Genomic DNA, 16,594 nt, shown 5'->3' with positions numbered 1-16,594 from the left:
CAGAAAAGTAAAAAAATTTCATGTATCAAATACCCCTTAAAATAATTATTGTAAAATTTAACAAACTTAGTATGTAGTATATATATATATATATATATATTTTTTTTTTTATCGACATGAATTACATAGACCACAACATTTGAACACAAAACTAGTATATACTCTTTCAACTCTTGTTAGGTCAACCTAAATAATTTACTTAACATGAATGTGATTTATGATTAATTGATTGTGTAAAATTGTTTTACTGTAAAATCCTTTATAATATTTTATCTCAATTAATCTTTATACAATATGTAATGAAAATACCCCTAAAAGAATGCAACCACGATACTACTATATGTGAGGAAGAAATTGGCAAAGGCATATAACTGTGGATTGTAGAGTAATTTTTGTGGTATAATGCAAGAGAGTGCCATATTGGGAAAATAATCGTATGTGGGAAAGAAGTTCCCTACACGAAAAATATCGCACCCTCTTTGGAAGTTCATTCAGTCACAGTAAAGGCACATTTTTATTATATGTATGACCTTATTCTCATCTTAATCCTCAAAGTGACACAAAGTGTGTGATCAATGGCAGAGAAAATTTGTGAAGGTGCTGCTGAGTCTCCAACTACCCCAGTTGGAAGACAGGCACCAGAGGGTCAAAGAGTGAAAGCCACGAGGCACCCTCGATGGACAAGACAAGAAACGCTCGTTCTCATAGAGTCCAAGAAAATGGTAGAAAATGGAGAACAAATTTGCAGGTTCAGATCAGCCTCGGGGTTCGTTCAAAGCGACCCCAAATGGGACATGGTGTCAACGTTGTGTCAGCAGCGTGGCGTGAAGAGAGGGGCAGTTCAGTGCAGGAAAAGGTGGGGCAATCTCCTCACTGATTTCAGGAAGATCAAGAAGTGGGAGTCAAGTATAAGGGAAGAGAGTGAGTCCTTTTGGATCATGAGAAATGACGTGAGGAAGGAAAAGAAGCTTCCGGGGTTCTTTGATTCGGTGGTGTATAACGTGTTGGATGGAGGGGTGTGTACCACTGTTGCATTTCCCTTGACACTGGTTAAGATGGTGCCGAAAGTGGAGAATGGTGTGGAGGGAGTGGCTCTGCCTCCGGAGCAGTATAATAAGGAGAATGAGGATGAGGAGGTGGAGGAGGAGGAGGAAGATGAGGCCATTGTTGATAGTGAGAAAATGAGTTGGAGCACTGAGGAGGAACACATGGAGACAAATGTAACTGGGAATATGATTAATGGTTTTTTGAAGACACATGGTTCTAAGGACAAAGGCACACCTGGGAGTCTAAAAAAGATCATGCCCATGCTCACATTTCCTACTCCAGGTAAGAAGTTGCATTATTACATTGGAGTCAAATTGTATGTGTTGTTCAATAAATCTTGTTGACACGTTAATATATACTTGTAAGAAAATATTTTTGAGTAGTTTATATTATTGACTTTCAGTGCAATGGTTAAATAAGCTCGGATTAAATCTGTGATGTCTTTTCTTTTTCATGCTATGCATATCATATACCCTTTTCTTATTGAATGATTATTTTCTTCTTGTTTTAAACTATTTAGCAGATAAACAGCAGCAGCCATCTTGCCAAGGGAACTACGATCCAGGTAAATCAAATCAACTCACTCCTGTCCATAGCATATAGTTGAACATTTTTAAGCTGTTGAAATCGTTCAGTTTGACTTGTGATGCAGTTTTAGTATTTATAGTAAAGTTTGGTCCGCATATTTTTATATCATTCCAATTTGTTTTTTTGTTTATTTTCCCCCTTTTCAAAGAGTTTTTTGTTACCCCAAAAAATAACTGTTTATATGCAACCATTGTTTAAAACTCTCAATAGGATCAACAAATAGCTAACTACCATTCATTAGTATTTCATCTGGCAATCCAATGCTGCATAAATTGTGCATTTGTCAATAAAAAACAATACTAATTCATTACTATGGTTTTCGTCTTTTAATATAGACCAAGGATATTTATCTTTTCGTTGTTACTGAAGTGGATTTTTGGAATATCATTTTAGACAGACGGTGGACACTAATATTTAGAAGAATAATATGTATTTTTTACCAGGAATGTGTTACCAATTGCAAACTGTAAGCTGCATGTGAAAATAGTGCCGTAGTGATTGATATTATACGTCTATTGTCATTCCTTGAACTCACGACTAAGCATATTTTTGTTTAATTGATTGACAAGTGATTCAACTATACATAATCAAACCCGAATAACCTCAAGTTGAATTATACAGAATTGGTGTTTCATCTAGTTGATATGCGTAATAAAATATTTTATTAAATCTTAACACGTATTATTGAAATAAAATTTTAATTCTATTTGGATAATAATATAATAAGCTATACTTAAATTATATCCAATAAAAAATCATCAGACAAATAGGTTAGAGATTTGAGTTGTCCAATCTTCATCAAACCATTCAAATTCATTTATTGCATGAATGCATGAAAATCCCTACTACAGTGAATTCTGCTCCACCATTATTGGCCTTGTTTTTGCAATCTCAATGAAAGTATCTTGGTTCAGGGCCCCCACCTCCAGGCTATCAGAGAGAACCAATGTTCCAGGAGGGATACAAGAGAAAGCGGTTATCATCGGACAGTAGCGAGGACAGCACAGATTTCAACAACAGTATTGCCAAATTACTAAGAAGGAATAGTGATATACTAAAAGCCCACCTTGGAGCTCAGAACATAAATCACCAATTGGCCAGGGATCAGCAGAAGCAGCAAACTGACATCTTAGTTGCAGCCCTTGGAAAGCTCACAGATGCTCTTACAAAAATTGCTGACAAGCTGTAAATGAATTCACATCACAAGAACCTGAAAGATTCTTAGAGGCTTCAAAGTTCAAACCTCTTATCTGAGTATAAGGATCTGCATATTACTGTTAATTTTGGCTCTAGATTTCATTATTGTCATTTCCCCCCTTTTAATTAGTACATTAGTACTCAGTTTTTTTTTACCCCCCACCTTTTTTTTGTGTGAAAACTCTTCATATCATTTTTCATGAACTCAATGTTTATTCTTTCAACTCTAGATGCAGCTTACAAATCCTCTGATCCGTATTCCTAATTCCTACCAAGGTTTAGAAAGAGTCTAGAATTTCAACACCTGCGATCGGGTATGAGGCAACATTTTACCTGAAACCATTTTGGTTTTGTCCATTCTTTTTCGTTTGCAACTTATGCTGGTATTCAACTTACCGGGAGATCAACTCATCAAGCATGTCATCAATTGAATTTTACAAAGCAATTTTCTTAATTTTACATAGCTAATTTTAATTAAAATTGAATTCAAATTAATCCAATTTAAAAAATTTTATGTTAAAAAAGTAAGTTTAAAGTTAATTTAATATGAAATTATCATCTTAATGCAAAATATGGTTCCAGTATCTTATAAGGAGGCTAGTATGAGATTTCTATCAATAATAAAGGCATTATTAAAGAGTACCAAAATGTGTGATACTTAAATTTATCTTCAATATATTAGTTAATTGTGTTACATTCTAGAAACCAGATTGTGCTATTATTATTACAAAAAATGCCATACAGGAACTAACTGCTCTCCCTCAGTTGTAACTTCAATATGTAGGAAGCTCATCCAATGCACTGGTAACCCACCACCCCACTCTATCTCCCCCAAAAACATACCTCAATTCATCAGTATCTTCTAAACTACGAATAAATATACATAATAGAATTACATGCGGAGAATAATTGCATACAAAATCACGAAAAAGAAGGCCTTACAATTTACACTAAGAATTTCCTCTAATTATACAAAGCTTACCTTTTAAGTCCTCATTACATAGGAACGGCCTCAACAAGCTTAGCAAAGTAAAATTGAGTAGTGATTAAGCCTCTCTTCCTTATGGTCCATCCAACCTTTCGCAATGCTCTCTCTACATCTGCCTCGGAGTGAAGATATGCCCTTGTTGCCTTTGAAGGCCCAGGGAACAACTCTCCAACCCTCTTTAGGAGATCATAATAAAATGTCTTTGGGGCAAAACTCAGAATCAATCGGTTGTTGGCCAGTGATGCAAGGTGGGCAATCATCCCATCTGCTTTGCTTTGGGGGTAATGAATCAAAACGTCAAGGCAGACCACAGTGTCATACTTGCCATCCAAGCTCTCCAAATCCTTCACTACAAACTTTGGTATCACAGGCGCAGATCCATTCTCACTTCCCACAAGTTGTTCTTTTGCCTGCACCAAATAGAAAGTCAGTGTTTTACTTCAGGAATGGCACATTACTTGACCTCACTATTGGCTTTCCAATGTGTCGGGGGATGGCTCAGCTATTCATATTACTAATAAGCTCAACTACTCATCAAGTATTTAACCCGTTAATTCCTTTATATGTGTTCTAAATGCTAATCAAACAAGCTAAGCAATGTTGAGCTAAGCTCAAATTTGGTGATTTTGAAAAAAAAAAAACCAAAAAATTCAATGCTTGATGAATGTAGTAAATGTTAAAAAAGGGCTTAGTTACATTTTTTGTCGCCCATGTTTTCCAATTTTGTAAATTTTATCATTTAACTTTTGAAATTCCACATTTTATCACTCAAATTTCAACCAATTTGTGTATTTTATAATCTGTCAATTGATCATATGAGGCTGTTAGTTGACCACTAAAATCATCTTTTAACTAAATTATATGACATTGTTAATTGACCACTAACATGATATATTATTATTGACATATCATCACAATGATTTATCGATTATTGACATAACATGTTGTCTACGGATATAACATGCTGATATGACATATAAATAATAAAATGCCATAAATGTCCACAATGTTTCATGTTATTGATAGGAAATGGAGAAGAACAAAAAATGTATGGACAAGATTGCGCCTACACTATTGTCTAAATAGTTAGGAAAGATAAAAATATACATACTTAAATAATATATTTTTAATTAAAATTTAACTATATAAAATACATTTTTAAAATATCAATTTCTTATATAATTTGACATTATCTAATAACTACAAATTGCATCCTCTTTGTTACCTATTTTCTTTCTATCGACACAATTCTTACCCATTTCCCTCGATTCTCCCCCTCACAAATCACAATCAAAGTATAAAAGTTAAGGGGAAAAATTTGCCAAATGAGAAAACATAGTTAAAAAGTGAAATTAAGCTAGAAAAAGAAAGGTAACCTGTTTCTCAGCTTCGGCGACCATAGCGGCGGAGATATCACTGGCGTAAACAACAGCGCCCTCTTTGGCAAGGGGAATAGAGAGCGAACCCGTGCCGCAGCCAGCGTCGCAAACCGTGACACCCTGAAGCGACCCCTCGTCCTTGAGCATCAAGAGCGTGTTCTCCACGGTCTTGGCGTGGCCCACCCTAATGTCGCGCTGAACCCGGTTCACCTCGTCGGTGTCGCCGTAAATCTTCTTCCACCGCTGGAACCCGGAGTTGTTGAAGTACTCCCGCACCACCTCCTTGTCGCCCCCGCCCACCTCCTCCGCCTGCATCTGCCGCCGCCTCTCCGGGTCCGTCAGCGACACCGCCGCCGCCACCGCCGCCACGAACCCCCCGCTCAGCACCGCGATGGTGGTCCCGTCGATGGCGCCGGAGACGTCGGCTGCGGCGGCGGTGGAGAGCGGGGGGATGGCGAATGCGGGCGGGAGCGGGAGCTTGGAGGGTTTGGGAGAGAAGCGAGGGAGAATGTTGGTTTGGTTTGGGTTGGGAACGAAGAGGGAAGACCATAAGGAAGATGAAAAGGCCATTGTGACGTTACCCGGCGGTGCTAGCCTCGAGTGTGAAGAAGCTTAGTGCTTGAAAATTGAAATGTTATCCTGGATAAGATAGCATTCCACTTTCCATGCCTTTCCCTGATTCTCCTGGGTCCTACTTCAACATTCGCCCATTTTTTAAATAAAAATTACAAAATTATTTTTATATTTTCAAATTACTTTCTAAATTAATTATTCATTACCATCTTATTCTTTAAATTAATAACGTCTTTTAAAATATTTAGATTAAAAAATCATATGGTCTTCACTGCAAAAAGTTATCAAATGTAGAAAATGGTGTGCCTAGTGTTCCCATGAGATAAACTCTACATGTATAATGTTAGATGATGTTGAGATGCTTAAAGTTGTCTTTCGAAAAATTTTAATTTGAAGACTTGTGTTGGTAACTTATTCTTGGGCTCAACTATTGGTGATCGAGAGAATGTCAAAGTTTTTGTGATTTTTTTTAAATATTTGTACTACACTATGAAGATAACCACGAGTATTACATATTTTTCTTTAAACGTTGATATGAAAATCTTTTAAAATTCACAAAACTTTATTTTATATTAAAAAGTCTTATAAAATCATGATTTAATACACTTTTTTTTTTAAACTTTCATTCTCATATGTGAATGTGATTTAGTGGTACATATGTATTTATGTAACTTTAAATTCATACTATTATAATAAAAACAAAAAAGTCTAATTTATTTTCATGCACATACATTAAAAAGGTAAGTAAAAATCAAAAAGTCTTTTAAAAAATTGATCTTGTCTTGTTCCATTTTAATTTATCTAATAAACTAAATTTATCTCAATCCAAAGTTTAAATAATTGAAGTTGAACTATATTTTACTTAAGTTAAATTGGTCTAAAAGAGTCAATTAAGTTCATAATTGATCAATAAACAATTATAATTTTAACATTTTTTTTGTTAAAAAAAATATTATTTGTCATCTCCTCCAATTTTATGTATAAATGAAAAAATTGTTCAATGTTGTAAATGGTTAAAAATACTTATAAATACTTTAATTTTTTTCAGGTTAATCGAATAATTATAAATGCTTAAGATTTTTTTTTAGGTCAATAGATATTTTTAGATTTTCGTCCTTATAAATTTATTATAGATTGTTATTTTTCTTTAAGAATTATTATTTTTTTAAAATTCTCTTTCAACGTTAATAATAAAACCAACCAACTATTTTTCTAAAATAAACCAAAGTAAACATGCATTTAATTTTTTTTCTTTAAAAATATATTTTCAAACTCTTATAATTATGATTTAGCAAGGCCCAAACCATCGCTCAGACAGAACTGGGTTGGGCCCGGCCCTTTTAACCAGATGGGTAGACTACACTGAATCCGTTTACCGGCGGTCTTCACCCCATCCACAGTTTCATTCATTTTCTGTTTCTGAGGTCTTTTGTCTGCGTTCGTAACATTCGCTGCGGCACCTCTTTGCTTCAACCTCAACCCTCTTCACCACACTCGAGCTCCTCACTCATCAGGTATGGTCTCATTCCCTAATCCCTATCCTCATTCCGAGATCTGTTGCATGCAGCGTCGTGTTTGCTTTTCAAACGAACCTTCAATTTTATTCTCTCTCTTTTGCTCGATGATTGGGCGAACGATTTGAACTATTCAAGACTCGATGGGAAAGGAGAACCAAGCCTCCGCTATGGAAATCGACGCCCCAAAATCGACGAATTCTGATCAGATCGTTCCCAAATTCTCCATAAACGGTTTGTTTTCTCCTTCGCTCTGCAATGCTGTTCCATTCGTTTTCCTTTGCCATTCCTTTTGCCTACGAAATCACAAATACGGAGTTTAGCAGCGAAACTTTGATGATTGGTGTGATTAATATTTTTGTTTTAATAATTCACCAGTACTGCAGCTCCTGAAATCCGCGCAAATGCAGCACGGTTTGCGCCATGGAGATTACGCTCGCTATAGGTATATGTGCTTCTATAGTTGCTAACATAATGTCAAATAGCATTTTGTTTTATTTCTGTCTGTAGATATATTTTGTTAATTTGTATCCTCAATTCCTCAACAATGATTCATTTGGGAGACACGATGTACTAGTTCAATTACTGAGCAGCTAAAAATGTCTGTTGATGTGTCAGCTTTGCTTTTACTCTAAATGCTGTGAATAACAAATTTCCATTTTAATTTGTGCTTCTTGGTGCTTAAGACCTCGAGTCTTCTAGATGGACTAGCCATTCAATTTATGTGATCGTTGCAACCACTGATTCAAGCTGTTACTTTAGCTAACATGTAGAAATATTATATAGATTGGTAATAGGTGTATTTTTTTTCTTCAACATTTTAGGAGGTATTGCACAGCTCGATTAAGGAGGTTATATAAATCGTTAAAGTTTACCCATGGTCGTGGCAAATATGCAAAAAGAGCCATAACTGAGTCCACCGTCACTGAAGTAAGGTATGCTTTACTTTGTGTTTTTTTCTTTTTTTGATACGAGTTTGGGCACCTTTTTGTAGTTGACTCGGTTTGAAATTGTGTTTAGAAGGCAAGAATATTAAAGAGATTGGTTCCAATTGGTTGTTACTTATTAGGCTTTACTATCTTTGTTGCTATCAATAATTTCTGGGGTTGTTGCTATCTTGAACTACTTTTAGATAGAGAAATGATACTTGTACAACAAATTTTACAACTAAGAGAAAAAGAGACAAGTTTGAAATGTAACAAATGATGTGATGGAGATAGATAGACACAAAATATGATACTGTATAAATTGTTGTATGTATATCACTTCTCTTTTAGATATCTTTATTGGCATTTCTGTAGCTTATATCATGTGCACGTTGTTAACTGCTGAACCTAAATCTGACAGGAGCTGAATTTATTAAGAAACTTATAAAGAAACACCCAAACAACCCCAGTGATTAGCCTAATCACCTGTGACCCTGGCCTTCTCCCCCTCCCTTCCCTGTCATTTCCCATTCTACCCCTTTCCTTTTCTTCCTTATGTGATACACACAGACCCATGAGTGGGCCCATAACAAATCCCTAAAGACTTACATGAAACCATCATTTAGACCTTGATCTGTCTTTATTCCTCCTGCTATTCTCAAAATGTTATTCAAAGACTTGTTGGAGAAAGGAAAATAAATATATCATATTTTCATCTGTCTGGCAACTTTTTTAATTGTACATTTGTCTTACATTGGAAGTGTTTTGGTCTCAAACCAGGTTTCTTCATCTAATTCTCTATACAGCAGAGAGAGCTTGGAGTCATGCCATGGAGAAAAGGCAGCTTCCAAATGGCCCAAATGCACGTCAACGTATATATTTGATTGGTAGGTTGCGGAAAGCAGTAAAATGGGCAACTTTGTTTTCACAACTGTGTGCGATCAAGGCAGATTCTAGAACATCTTTGGAAGCTGAGGTGTGTCTTTTATTACCTTATCTAATTATGGTGAATTTACTGCCATGTTTTATTGCCCCTTCCCTCCGGTGCAGTTTTTATTTTCTTCTTCTTCTTTTACAATCAACCCCCCCACCCCCCCAATGCAGTTTTTTCACAACCCACTGCTTCAGATATCAACCAGCTAGCATTTCAAATGTCTTTTATTTCTCCATCTAATTATGGTTTATTTGTTGCAATATTTTATTTCCCCTCTCTTGGCACATTTTTTTACAATCAACTACTTCATAGAAGATCAATTAGCTAGCATTTCAAATGTCTTTTTCCCCCCATGTAATTATGGTTAATTTACTGCATTTTTTCATTCCCCCTTCCCCGTTGCATTTTTTTTACAATCCTCTGTCTCAGAGAAGATCAACCTGCTAGTGTTTCAAATGTCTATACTTCCTTTTATTTATGGAATCATAAATTTTATTTGCATTTTCTTTTAATATTTTTAACTGTTTGGTTTGATGTAAATAGGTAGTAAAGCTAGAAAATTAGCAACTTTTACATCAACACATGAGAATTAAGAAAGCCAAAATATTCTTTAAGTTCTTGAACAGGGATAAGTTTCAATACACTTCATTCCTCAGTTACATTTATGTCTCCACGTTGTCCTTAAAATTGCATGTTAGCATCTTTTCTTAATTTAATACGATTAGTATAAGTTTCATTTTTTTTACTTAAACAAATTGGGCTTAAATATTAAGGTGATATGTTAAGGATTATTTATAATAATATGATGTTGTAGGTAGAGCATTAGATCTTATAAAACTTAAAACAGTTGAACAAATTATGCAAAGATATTATTGTAGCGTATAAATAACTTATAGTAATGTTAAAATGTATTGTACAATTTTGGAATACATAAGAATTTTGATCTCATAGGTTTTACTTGGATAAATTGGTTTCAAATTGGAAACTTCTCCCGCTTATTTCTAGGGATCCTCTAAATTAATGCTAAATTGGAAGTTTCAGAATGAATTTAAAATTAAAAAAAAAGTTTATTGGAAACCATATTGAAATCTACAACAAATTACAGGAAATAAAATATATTTTGTGCATCAAGATATCTGTATTATAGGGGTGTTAGTTCCAATTTAATCTGTAAATCCTTTTCTGTTCTTGTTTCGTAATTACTTTTCAATTTGTTAAAAACTTTTTTGGCTACTTGTGCTTTTTAAAATGTAAATACTTTGGAGGTTTTGGCCTTTGGTTTTTTAATCTACGGTGGATAACTATTTTTCTTTTGTTGATGAAAAATGAACATGCTTTCTCTTTTGTTGTTCACTGAATTTTAGGCTTATGAATCCTATATGAGAGGGAGTTTGTTGTTTGAGCAAGATCAGAATTGGGATGTGGCTTTGAAGCACTTCAAAAGTGCTAGGTAAATTCTCTGCTTCCATGCTTTGTACATATTGCCTTGAAAAGAAGATGAAATTGACGCTCCTTTTGGCAAAAAAGAATAAAAAGGGAACAAGCTTATATTTATTCGGAATGAGATAATTCTGTGAATGATTTGATAATATATCTTTTCTAATGGCAAACACCTGTTTAGTTTGTGTGATCTAGCACACTAGCTTTTTTGGGATGCTTCTGTTTTTCTTGTTCACCCTGCTTGAGTTTCTAACCGTGTTTACTTATTTAATAGGGCTGTATATGAGGAATTAGGGAAATATGGAGATCTGGATAACCAAGTTTTGTGCCGTGAGCGAGTTGAGGAACTAGAACCTAGTATCCGATACTGCCTTCACAAAATTGGCCAGTCAAATCTACAGGCCTCTGAACTTCTACAAATTGGTGATGTGGAAGGTCCTGCATTAGACCTTTTTAAAGCAAAATTAGAGGTTGGTATAAATTTCTTGTGTATATAATTAGGAAAAAGGAAAACAAGTAATACAGTATCAGTATGCATATATTTGCAGATGATATTCATATATTCCTTATTAGGAAATGTTGCATTGAGATAGACTTTTCATTTTCATGTTTTATTCAGTGATGGGACACAATCATGTGCAAATAAGATGATATTGCAAGTGTTGATAAATTTTCTTGAATAAGCTACACTCACACTCAAGAACTCATGAATTCCTAATTTTTCAATTCCCGGGTGAAAGTGAATTCAACTTGATGCTGGGATCCTTCCATTTTTCTAATAATATGGTTGGTCCTATATACGTGTTACTAAATCCCTTTGCTTCAGAGTCCTTAGGTAGAAAACTTGGTAATTCCTCATATGCATCATGCCTGCCTGTAACAGTTTTTGGTTAGAGGAAGTGAAGGGGAGGAGGGGAAATGAAGGGGCTAAAATCCTTCCCCTCTTCTTTTTGTCTCTCTTCCAATGTTGGGGGGATTTAGAGGAGGGTAGAGAAAGTGATTTATAGTGTTCGGACTTTGGCTAAATTGCTCTGAGATTTTATTTTACCTCATCTCTTCTATTACTGCTTATAACGGTTGAGCAGTATATTATCCATATCTTCTCTTCCTTCATCTTGCAAACCAAACCAAACAAGGGGACCTATCATTCCCTTCCCTCCCCTCCATTAAAATTCCTTCTTCCCCTTCCCTCCTTTGAACCAAATGCACTGTAAACGTACAATGTGTAGTCACTTTTGGTATTATTTTAATGTACACTTTTTTATGATTAACCATGCTGCTTCTCTGAAGTCATGCATGTACTTCCTATGATAAAAATACTGAATTGAATAATGTTTGTTTCAGGCTGTCATGGCCGAGGCAAGATCTCAACAGGCCGCTTCCATGACAGAGTTTCTTTGGCTTGGCCACAGATTTCCAATATCAAATGCCAAAACAAGGGTTGCCATCTTGAAAGGTTGGTGGTTTTCTCCCCTTACAAATTAGCAGGCTAGTAAGTTGAAAATAAAGTTATCTGTTGATTATGCATAACAATAATCATTTCATTTTTTAACCTCATATTTGTTCCATCTCTTTTTCCTCTCTGCAAAAGACATTTACTACTCAGCATCAGATTCTTTTCTTTTTGTATTTTCTTTCATGCATGTGCTGTGATAAAGTTAATTAATTACAATGTTGTTTACACTAGATGGCATTTACTTTGATGAGTTAGAAGTTGGCCTTTTCAAAATGTGGATACCAATGATGCAAGTTTTGGATAAATTCTTTCTTGTTGATGATGAAACATTTTATGGCTGTAGTGTTCTGACTTCTGAGCTTCTTTTAGCAGCCCATGGTGGCTGTTGAAACTTGAAATTATGAGATTCAAGTGGATGTCAAACCTAAAGAAGATTTACAATTTTTTAAAGATTTTTTAAAAATGTAATTGGTTGTTTGATTTGAATATGATAATTTTTCTTTTACCTATATAAAATAATGTTTCTATCCAAATAATTTTCTCAGCTCAGGAGCTGGAGAAAGATATACATGGTACCCAGGCAGACTCAATTCCAGCAGACAAAAGACTTGTTATTTTTGACAAAATATTTTCTGCATATCATGAAGCCAGGGGCTATATTCGGGCTGATTTGGTATGGGAAATTACTTGTTCTTCTTGCTTTAAATTATGAATTATCAACAAAATCTTTTTACCTTTTCTTTACATTTTAGGCTACTACAGGAAGTACAGAAAGTGTGAAAGATGATTTGAATGGTCTTGATAAGGCTGTCAGTGCTGTCCTAGGAGAAAGAACCATTGAGCGCAACCTCTTGTTGGTTAAGGTTGCAAAAAGCAAACTTGCAAAGCGTCATGATGATAAAAATGAAAAAGTCACCAAACCTGAAGAACTTGTTCGCCTATATGATCTCTTGCTACAGGTTGATATCCATGTTTTTGTTGTGAACTTGCATTAATTGAACAAATATTTCTTTGCATAAAGGCCCTCTATGATGCTGCATTTTATTTATGTTATGCACCTCAAATTGGAATGACAATGCTAGTGTTGATCATGCATTTGGCAGAATACAGCCGATCTATCAGATTTAGTCAGTTCTGGAAGGGATAAAAAGCCAGAAGAAGTTAGCTTCGCTGAAGTGTGTTCATGCAAAAGTTTGGCTTTTCGAGCTCAAAGGTTTATTTCCTTGGAGCAAATATTTTCTTGCTGTTCTTAGAAATTTAGTTAATTCATTAATTTCTTACTAAATGTACAAATACTCAAGTCATGATATTTTCAGTTTTTTCCCCTGAAAACTAGATTTTCAAATATATTTTCTTAAAAAAAAAAAACTAAAGCTCTTGTGGGATTTTGCAAAAGAAAGTTTGACAGAATAAACTAATTAATTACTATTTGCTGGAAGAGCCTGGCTGTTCATACCTTTATAATTTGGACTGCTCATACCTTTATATTACACTAGGAACTCCTTTGGGAGGTCTGTGGAGTGTGAAATTTGCAAGATTAAATATCTATAGATGATTCAACATTAAGACTGGATAAGCTTTAATGACATGTTAGAAACTGATAAAGGCTAACTCACTGTTATGATCCTTATTTTGGCCATATTTGTACTTGATGTGGGATCTCAACAATCCCCTTGACAAATGTACTCTTTGATGATTGCTTATCTTTTGCTTTTTGAGCCCCCGGTGAAAGGGAAGGTGGGGTTGAGTCGTAGACTAGTATGAATGTATATGATTAGTGAGCTGCCAGTACAACTAAATTTGTATCTGGTCTAGATGATGTTTCTATTTCAACCATAAGATACATATATTGATATATACGCACCCAACTTACATGCAGGTGCTTTTATGTTGCAAAGTCATACAGTGTGGCTGGAAAGAGGGCTGAAGCATATGCATTATATGGCCGTGCTCGCAATTTGGCTGATGATGCCTTAAGAAAGTTTCAAATGTTAGATGGTGATAATAAGGTAATTTTAATAATTTATTTTTAGTATCAGATAGGTGGATCTCACTGATCAATGCTTGCAATATTATTTGCAACTGCAATATTTTTTCAAATGATAACCTAGATCTGGTTGGGCACTAAAATTTGCTCTGTCTCATATTCCATTATAACTTACATAACTGCGAAATCAAATGTTATCAATGGGGGAAATATTAATTAATTAATTAAACATGGGTATATTGTATAATGATATCTAACTAGGCATAGATCCAAAGATGGCAATCCATCTGGCAATAGGAAAGAATCAAACAGAGGCCTTTTGTATAATGATCTCCAATCAGCTATAGATCTAAAGATGGTGATCTATTGTGCTTGTGGCTTGCTTAGGCAGATCAGTCTCATAAAAATAGTAATCTTTGGTTCTATGCTAGGTCATAGGAGTTAATTATACATGCGACCTTTGTTTATTTTTTTCTGCCAAACAAGTGATTTCACACAACTTCAGGATCTGGTCTGCATCTTCTTGCTATGAAAGTTAATCCCTTCACTTTGTTTATCCTTCTAAATTGAGAACATGCTTTGTATGTTGAAATTTATGACAGGAACTTAGTGGGTTAATGGTAGTTGTTTGACATTCATATTTTAGAATTTGGATTCTCTAAAGTGAACATTTTACAGGGAGAAGTGTAGAGTTATGCTTGATTAAAAATTCAACTATTGAGATTATAATAAAATACATACATATATAACAAATTACGAAGTTATTAACATTCACTCTGTTGATTTTCCAGTTAACAGTTATAATTCTGAACTTTTTTCTCTACACTAAACAGTTCACTTAAGGGTCCAATTTTCATTTTAACATTCATACCGATAATAGTCAAGCCCCTGGTTTGATTTGTTTGGTCTTTTTTTTTTCTTTTTTTTTCTTGTTTTTTGGTTTCACAGATTTTGATGAAAGAGTTAGAGGACTTGTACAATGAGTGCCGATCTAACAGTTGTATAGAGCATGCGCTGGGGATAATGGAGGAGAAGAGGACCCAAGAGAATCTATCTGAAAAGATCTCCAATATATCATTGACCGGAACTGAGCGGGTACATGTGTTTCTAGTTCTCATACAAGGTTTTTTTAGGTCATGATAATACATTATCATGACTCTATTAAATTAGTAATATCTCAGGAGTTAATAGTATTTGGATGAGCATTTATTGATCTATTCTGACATGTATACCTGTTACAGTTGGAGAAGTTCCTTCTTGAGAAACTTGATGTGTATGAGTCTGCCGTGGGTGATTCAAATGTGAAGTGTACACCACGCATTGCAGGCTTTCCCCCAGCTTTCCAGGCAATTTCCCGTAATCCTATTGTGCTGGATCTGGCTTATAACATGATCGAATTCCCATCTATTGAAAATAGGATGAAGAAGGATAGAAAAGCCAAGGGAGGCTTTATGAGTAGAATATTTGGATGAGTATATTTGATTAGGTTTTTGGTTCTTCAAATTGAATAATTGTTGACAACTGATGTGGTGGGTTTCTTTTATTGGATATTGTTATGAATTTTGAGATGTTATGTACAAATTTTGGGAGGTCTACATATTTGGAAATTTATAGTAGAGAGATTGTATGCGGTCACTACTTTTAGGGTAATGATTTTTAGGCATCCCATATTTTTAAACACTTTATCAACACTTCTCATTTATTTTTCTATCTCTCTTCTTATCACATCATCTATCACATTTATATTTTGCTCTCTCACTATGTTAAATACCATGTGGGTGTACAAAAATCATTTTTGCTACTTTTATTTTGCCGTAGGATTTGAAATAAGTAGTGAGGTTGTTACTTTTACTACTCTACAGAGCTTAGCTGTAGTTATAATTATAACACCCTCTTTGAGAAAAGCAAACAGGAGATTATATAGTTAGTTGCCTTTATATATTAGTACATAGCCACACACGATAGGTAAAAGTGCTACATTTTAGGAGGCGGGTCTTTGGAATTGTATGTTAAGCTGATAAGGTTCAAGATGCCAATGTCCTTTCCAACTAAGCTAGAAAATGGCGAGTAAAATTGAGTTCCTGTCACAATTTTTTCACATAACAAGGTTGTTTAACTTGACTGCGAGAAAAAGACAGTTATATAACTTTATAGTTTGGCCACTTAAGTATTATTGTAAGGAATCTGAAAGTACTCGCCCGTTCCTGCCCTAGTTGTGCTGTGCACGAACTTTGACCAAATGGAAGAATTGCGACATATCCAGGTTGATTTTACGTTTGCCATGCTAGAACATTCGCACACGCTACGTGTAGGTCTTGTATCCATTTTTTCCCAAATGTCATAATCAGTGACGGCTCCGTCAAGCATGCACCTAGCCTGTTTTAAGTAAAGTCTATTTTATTTTTTCCTCTAATTGGAATATTTCGAATTTCAGCTACAAGTTTTTTAATTCCATTGTTGACAAATGCAGTACATGTTTACGGTTAAGAATGTGATTTTATGTTGGAAAGCATTCACTTGGAATTAGTAGGAAATATTCCTCACTTAACCTTCCCACACCAACGA

General features: G+C 34.8%; 3 protein-coding genes across 9 annotated transcripts; 2 read left to right on the top strand and 1 right to left on the bottom strand.

Annotated features, from left to right (window-relative positions):
* The first annotated feature begins 287 nt into the window (after positions 1-287).
* On the top strand, positions 288-3,061 carry LOC109813703 (trihelix transcription factor ASR3). Of its 2 annotated transcripts, none has more exons than XM_020377944.3 (3): positions 288-1,329; positions 1,568-1,612; positions 2,550-3,061. In XM_020377944.3, the coding sequence occupies exons 1-3, from the start codon at positions 576-578 to the stop codon at positions 2,822-2,824; spliced, it is 1,074 nt and encodes a 357-aa protein (XP_020233533.1). In that variant the 5' UTR covers positions 288-575; the 3' UTR covers positions 2,825-3,061. The 2 variants fall into 2 exon arrangements, with proteins under 2 accessions (XP_020233533.1, XP_020233534.1); XM_020377945.3 differs by having other exon boundaries at positions 301-1,329; positions 1,571-1,612.
* On the bottom strand, positions 2,394-5,872 carry CHLM (magnesium-protoporphyrin IX methyltransferase). 6 transcript variants are annotated; one of them, XR_014431819.1, is made up of 4 exons: positions 5,197-5,872; positions 3,815-4,230; positions 2,702-2,845; positions 2,394-2,565 (listed from the first exon to the last, which is right to left on the bottom strand). XR_014431819.1 is itself a non-coding variant. In XM_083069149.1 (3 exons), the coding sequence occupies exons 1-2, from the start codon at positions 5,767-5,769 to the stop codon at positions 3,829-3,831; spliced, it is 975 nt and encodes a 324-aa protein (XP_082925275.1). In that variant the 5' UTR covers positions 5,770-5,872; the 3' UTR covers positions 2,394-2,845; positions 3,815-3,828. The 6 variants fall into 6 exon arrangements, 4 of the variants coding, with proteins under 4 accessions (XP_082925275.1, XP_082925276.1, XP_020233502.1 ...); XR_014431820.1 differs by having other exon boundaries at positions 2,702-2,818; XM_083069149.1 differs by having other exon boundaries at positions 2,394-2,845.
* Positions 5,873-7,129: 1,257 nt separating this feature from the next.
* Positions 7,130-15,754, top strand: LOC109813704 (signal recognition particle-related / SRP-like protein). Its single transcript, XM_020377946.3, has 14 exons — positions 7,130-7,286; positions 7,425-7,520; positions 7,665-7,731; positions 8,111-8,221; positions 8,993-9,188; positions 10,511-10,596; positions 10,861-11,056; positions 11,931-12,042; positions 12,588-12,715; positions 12,795-13,001; positions 13,146-13,255; positions 13,922-14,051; positions 14,978-15,124; positions 15,271-15,754. The coding sequence occupies exons 2-14, from the start codon at positions 7,430-7,432 to the stop codon at positions 15,499-15,501; spliced, it is 1,812 nt and encodes a 603-aa protein (XP_020233535.1). The 5' UTR covers positions 7,130-7,286; positions 7,425-7,429; the 3' UTR covers positions 15,502-15,754.
* The last annotated feature ends 840 nt before the right edge of the window (positions 15,755-16,594 follow it).

Source organism: Cajanus cajan, chromosome 2 (genome assembly GCF_000230855.2).
Source record: "Cajanus cajan strain Asha chromosome 2, NIPB_CcT2T_4, whole genome shotgun sequence".
Lineage (NCBI taxonomy): Eukaryota > Viridiplantae > Streptophyta > Magnoliopsida > Fabales > Fabaceae > Cajanus > Cajanus cajan.
Note: the sequence above shows the minus strand (reverse complement) of the source record. Positions and strands in the feature narration are given on the sequence as shown.

Coding starts and splice junctions, on each gene's coding strand:
- CHLM (XM_083069149.1), bottom strand. CDS start 5,769: ATGGCCTTTTCATCTTCCTTATGGTCTTCCCTCTTCGTTCCCAACCCA. Junction 4,231..5,196: donor TCGCCGAAGCTGAGAAACAG/GTTACCTTTCTT, acceptor TATTTGGTGCAG/GCAAAAGAACAACTTGTGGG.
- LOC109813703 (XM_020377944.3), top strand. CDS start 576: ATGGCAGAGAAAATTTGTGAAGGTGCTGCTGAGTCTCCAACTACCCCA. Junction 1,330..1,567: donor GCTCACATTTCCTACTCCAG/GTAAGAAGTTGC, acceptor TAAACTATTTAG/CAGATAAACAGCAGCAGCCA. Junction 1,613..2,549: donor CCAAGGGAACTACGATCCAG/GTAAATCAAATC, acceptor ATCTTGGTTCAG/GGCCCCCACCTCCAGGCTAT.
- LOC109813704 (XM_020377946.3), top strand. CDS start 7,430: ATGGGAAAGGAGAACCAAGCCTCCGCTATGGAAATCGACGCCCCAAAA. Junction 7,732..8,110: donor GGAGATTACGCTCGCTATAG/GTATATGTGCTT, acceptor TCAACATTTTAG/GAGGTATTGCACAGCTCGAT. Junction 9,189..10,510: donor GAACATCTTTGGAAGCTGAG/GTGTGTCTTTTA, acceptor ACTGAATTTTAG/GCTTATGAATCCTATATGAG.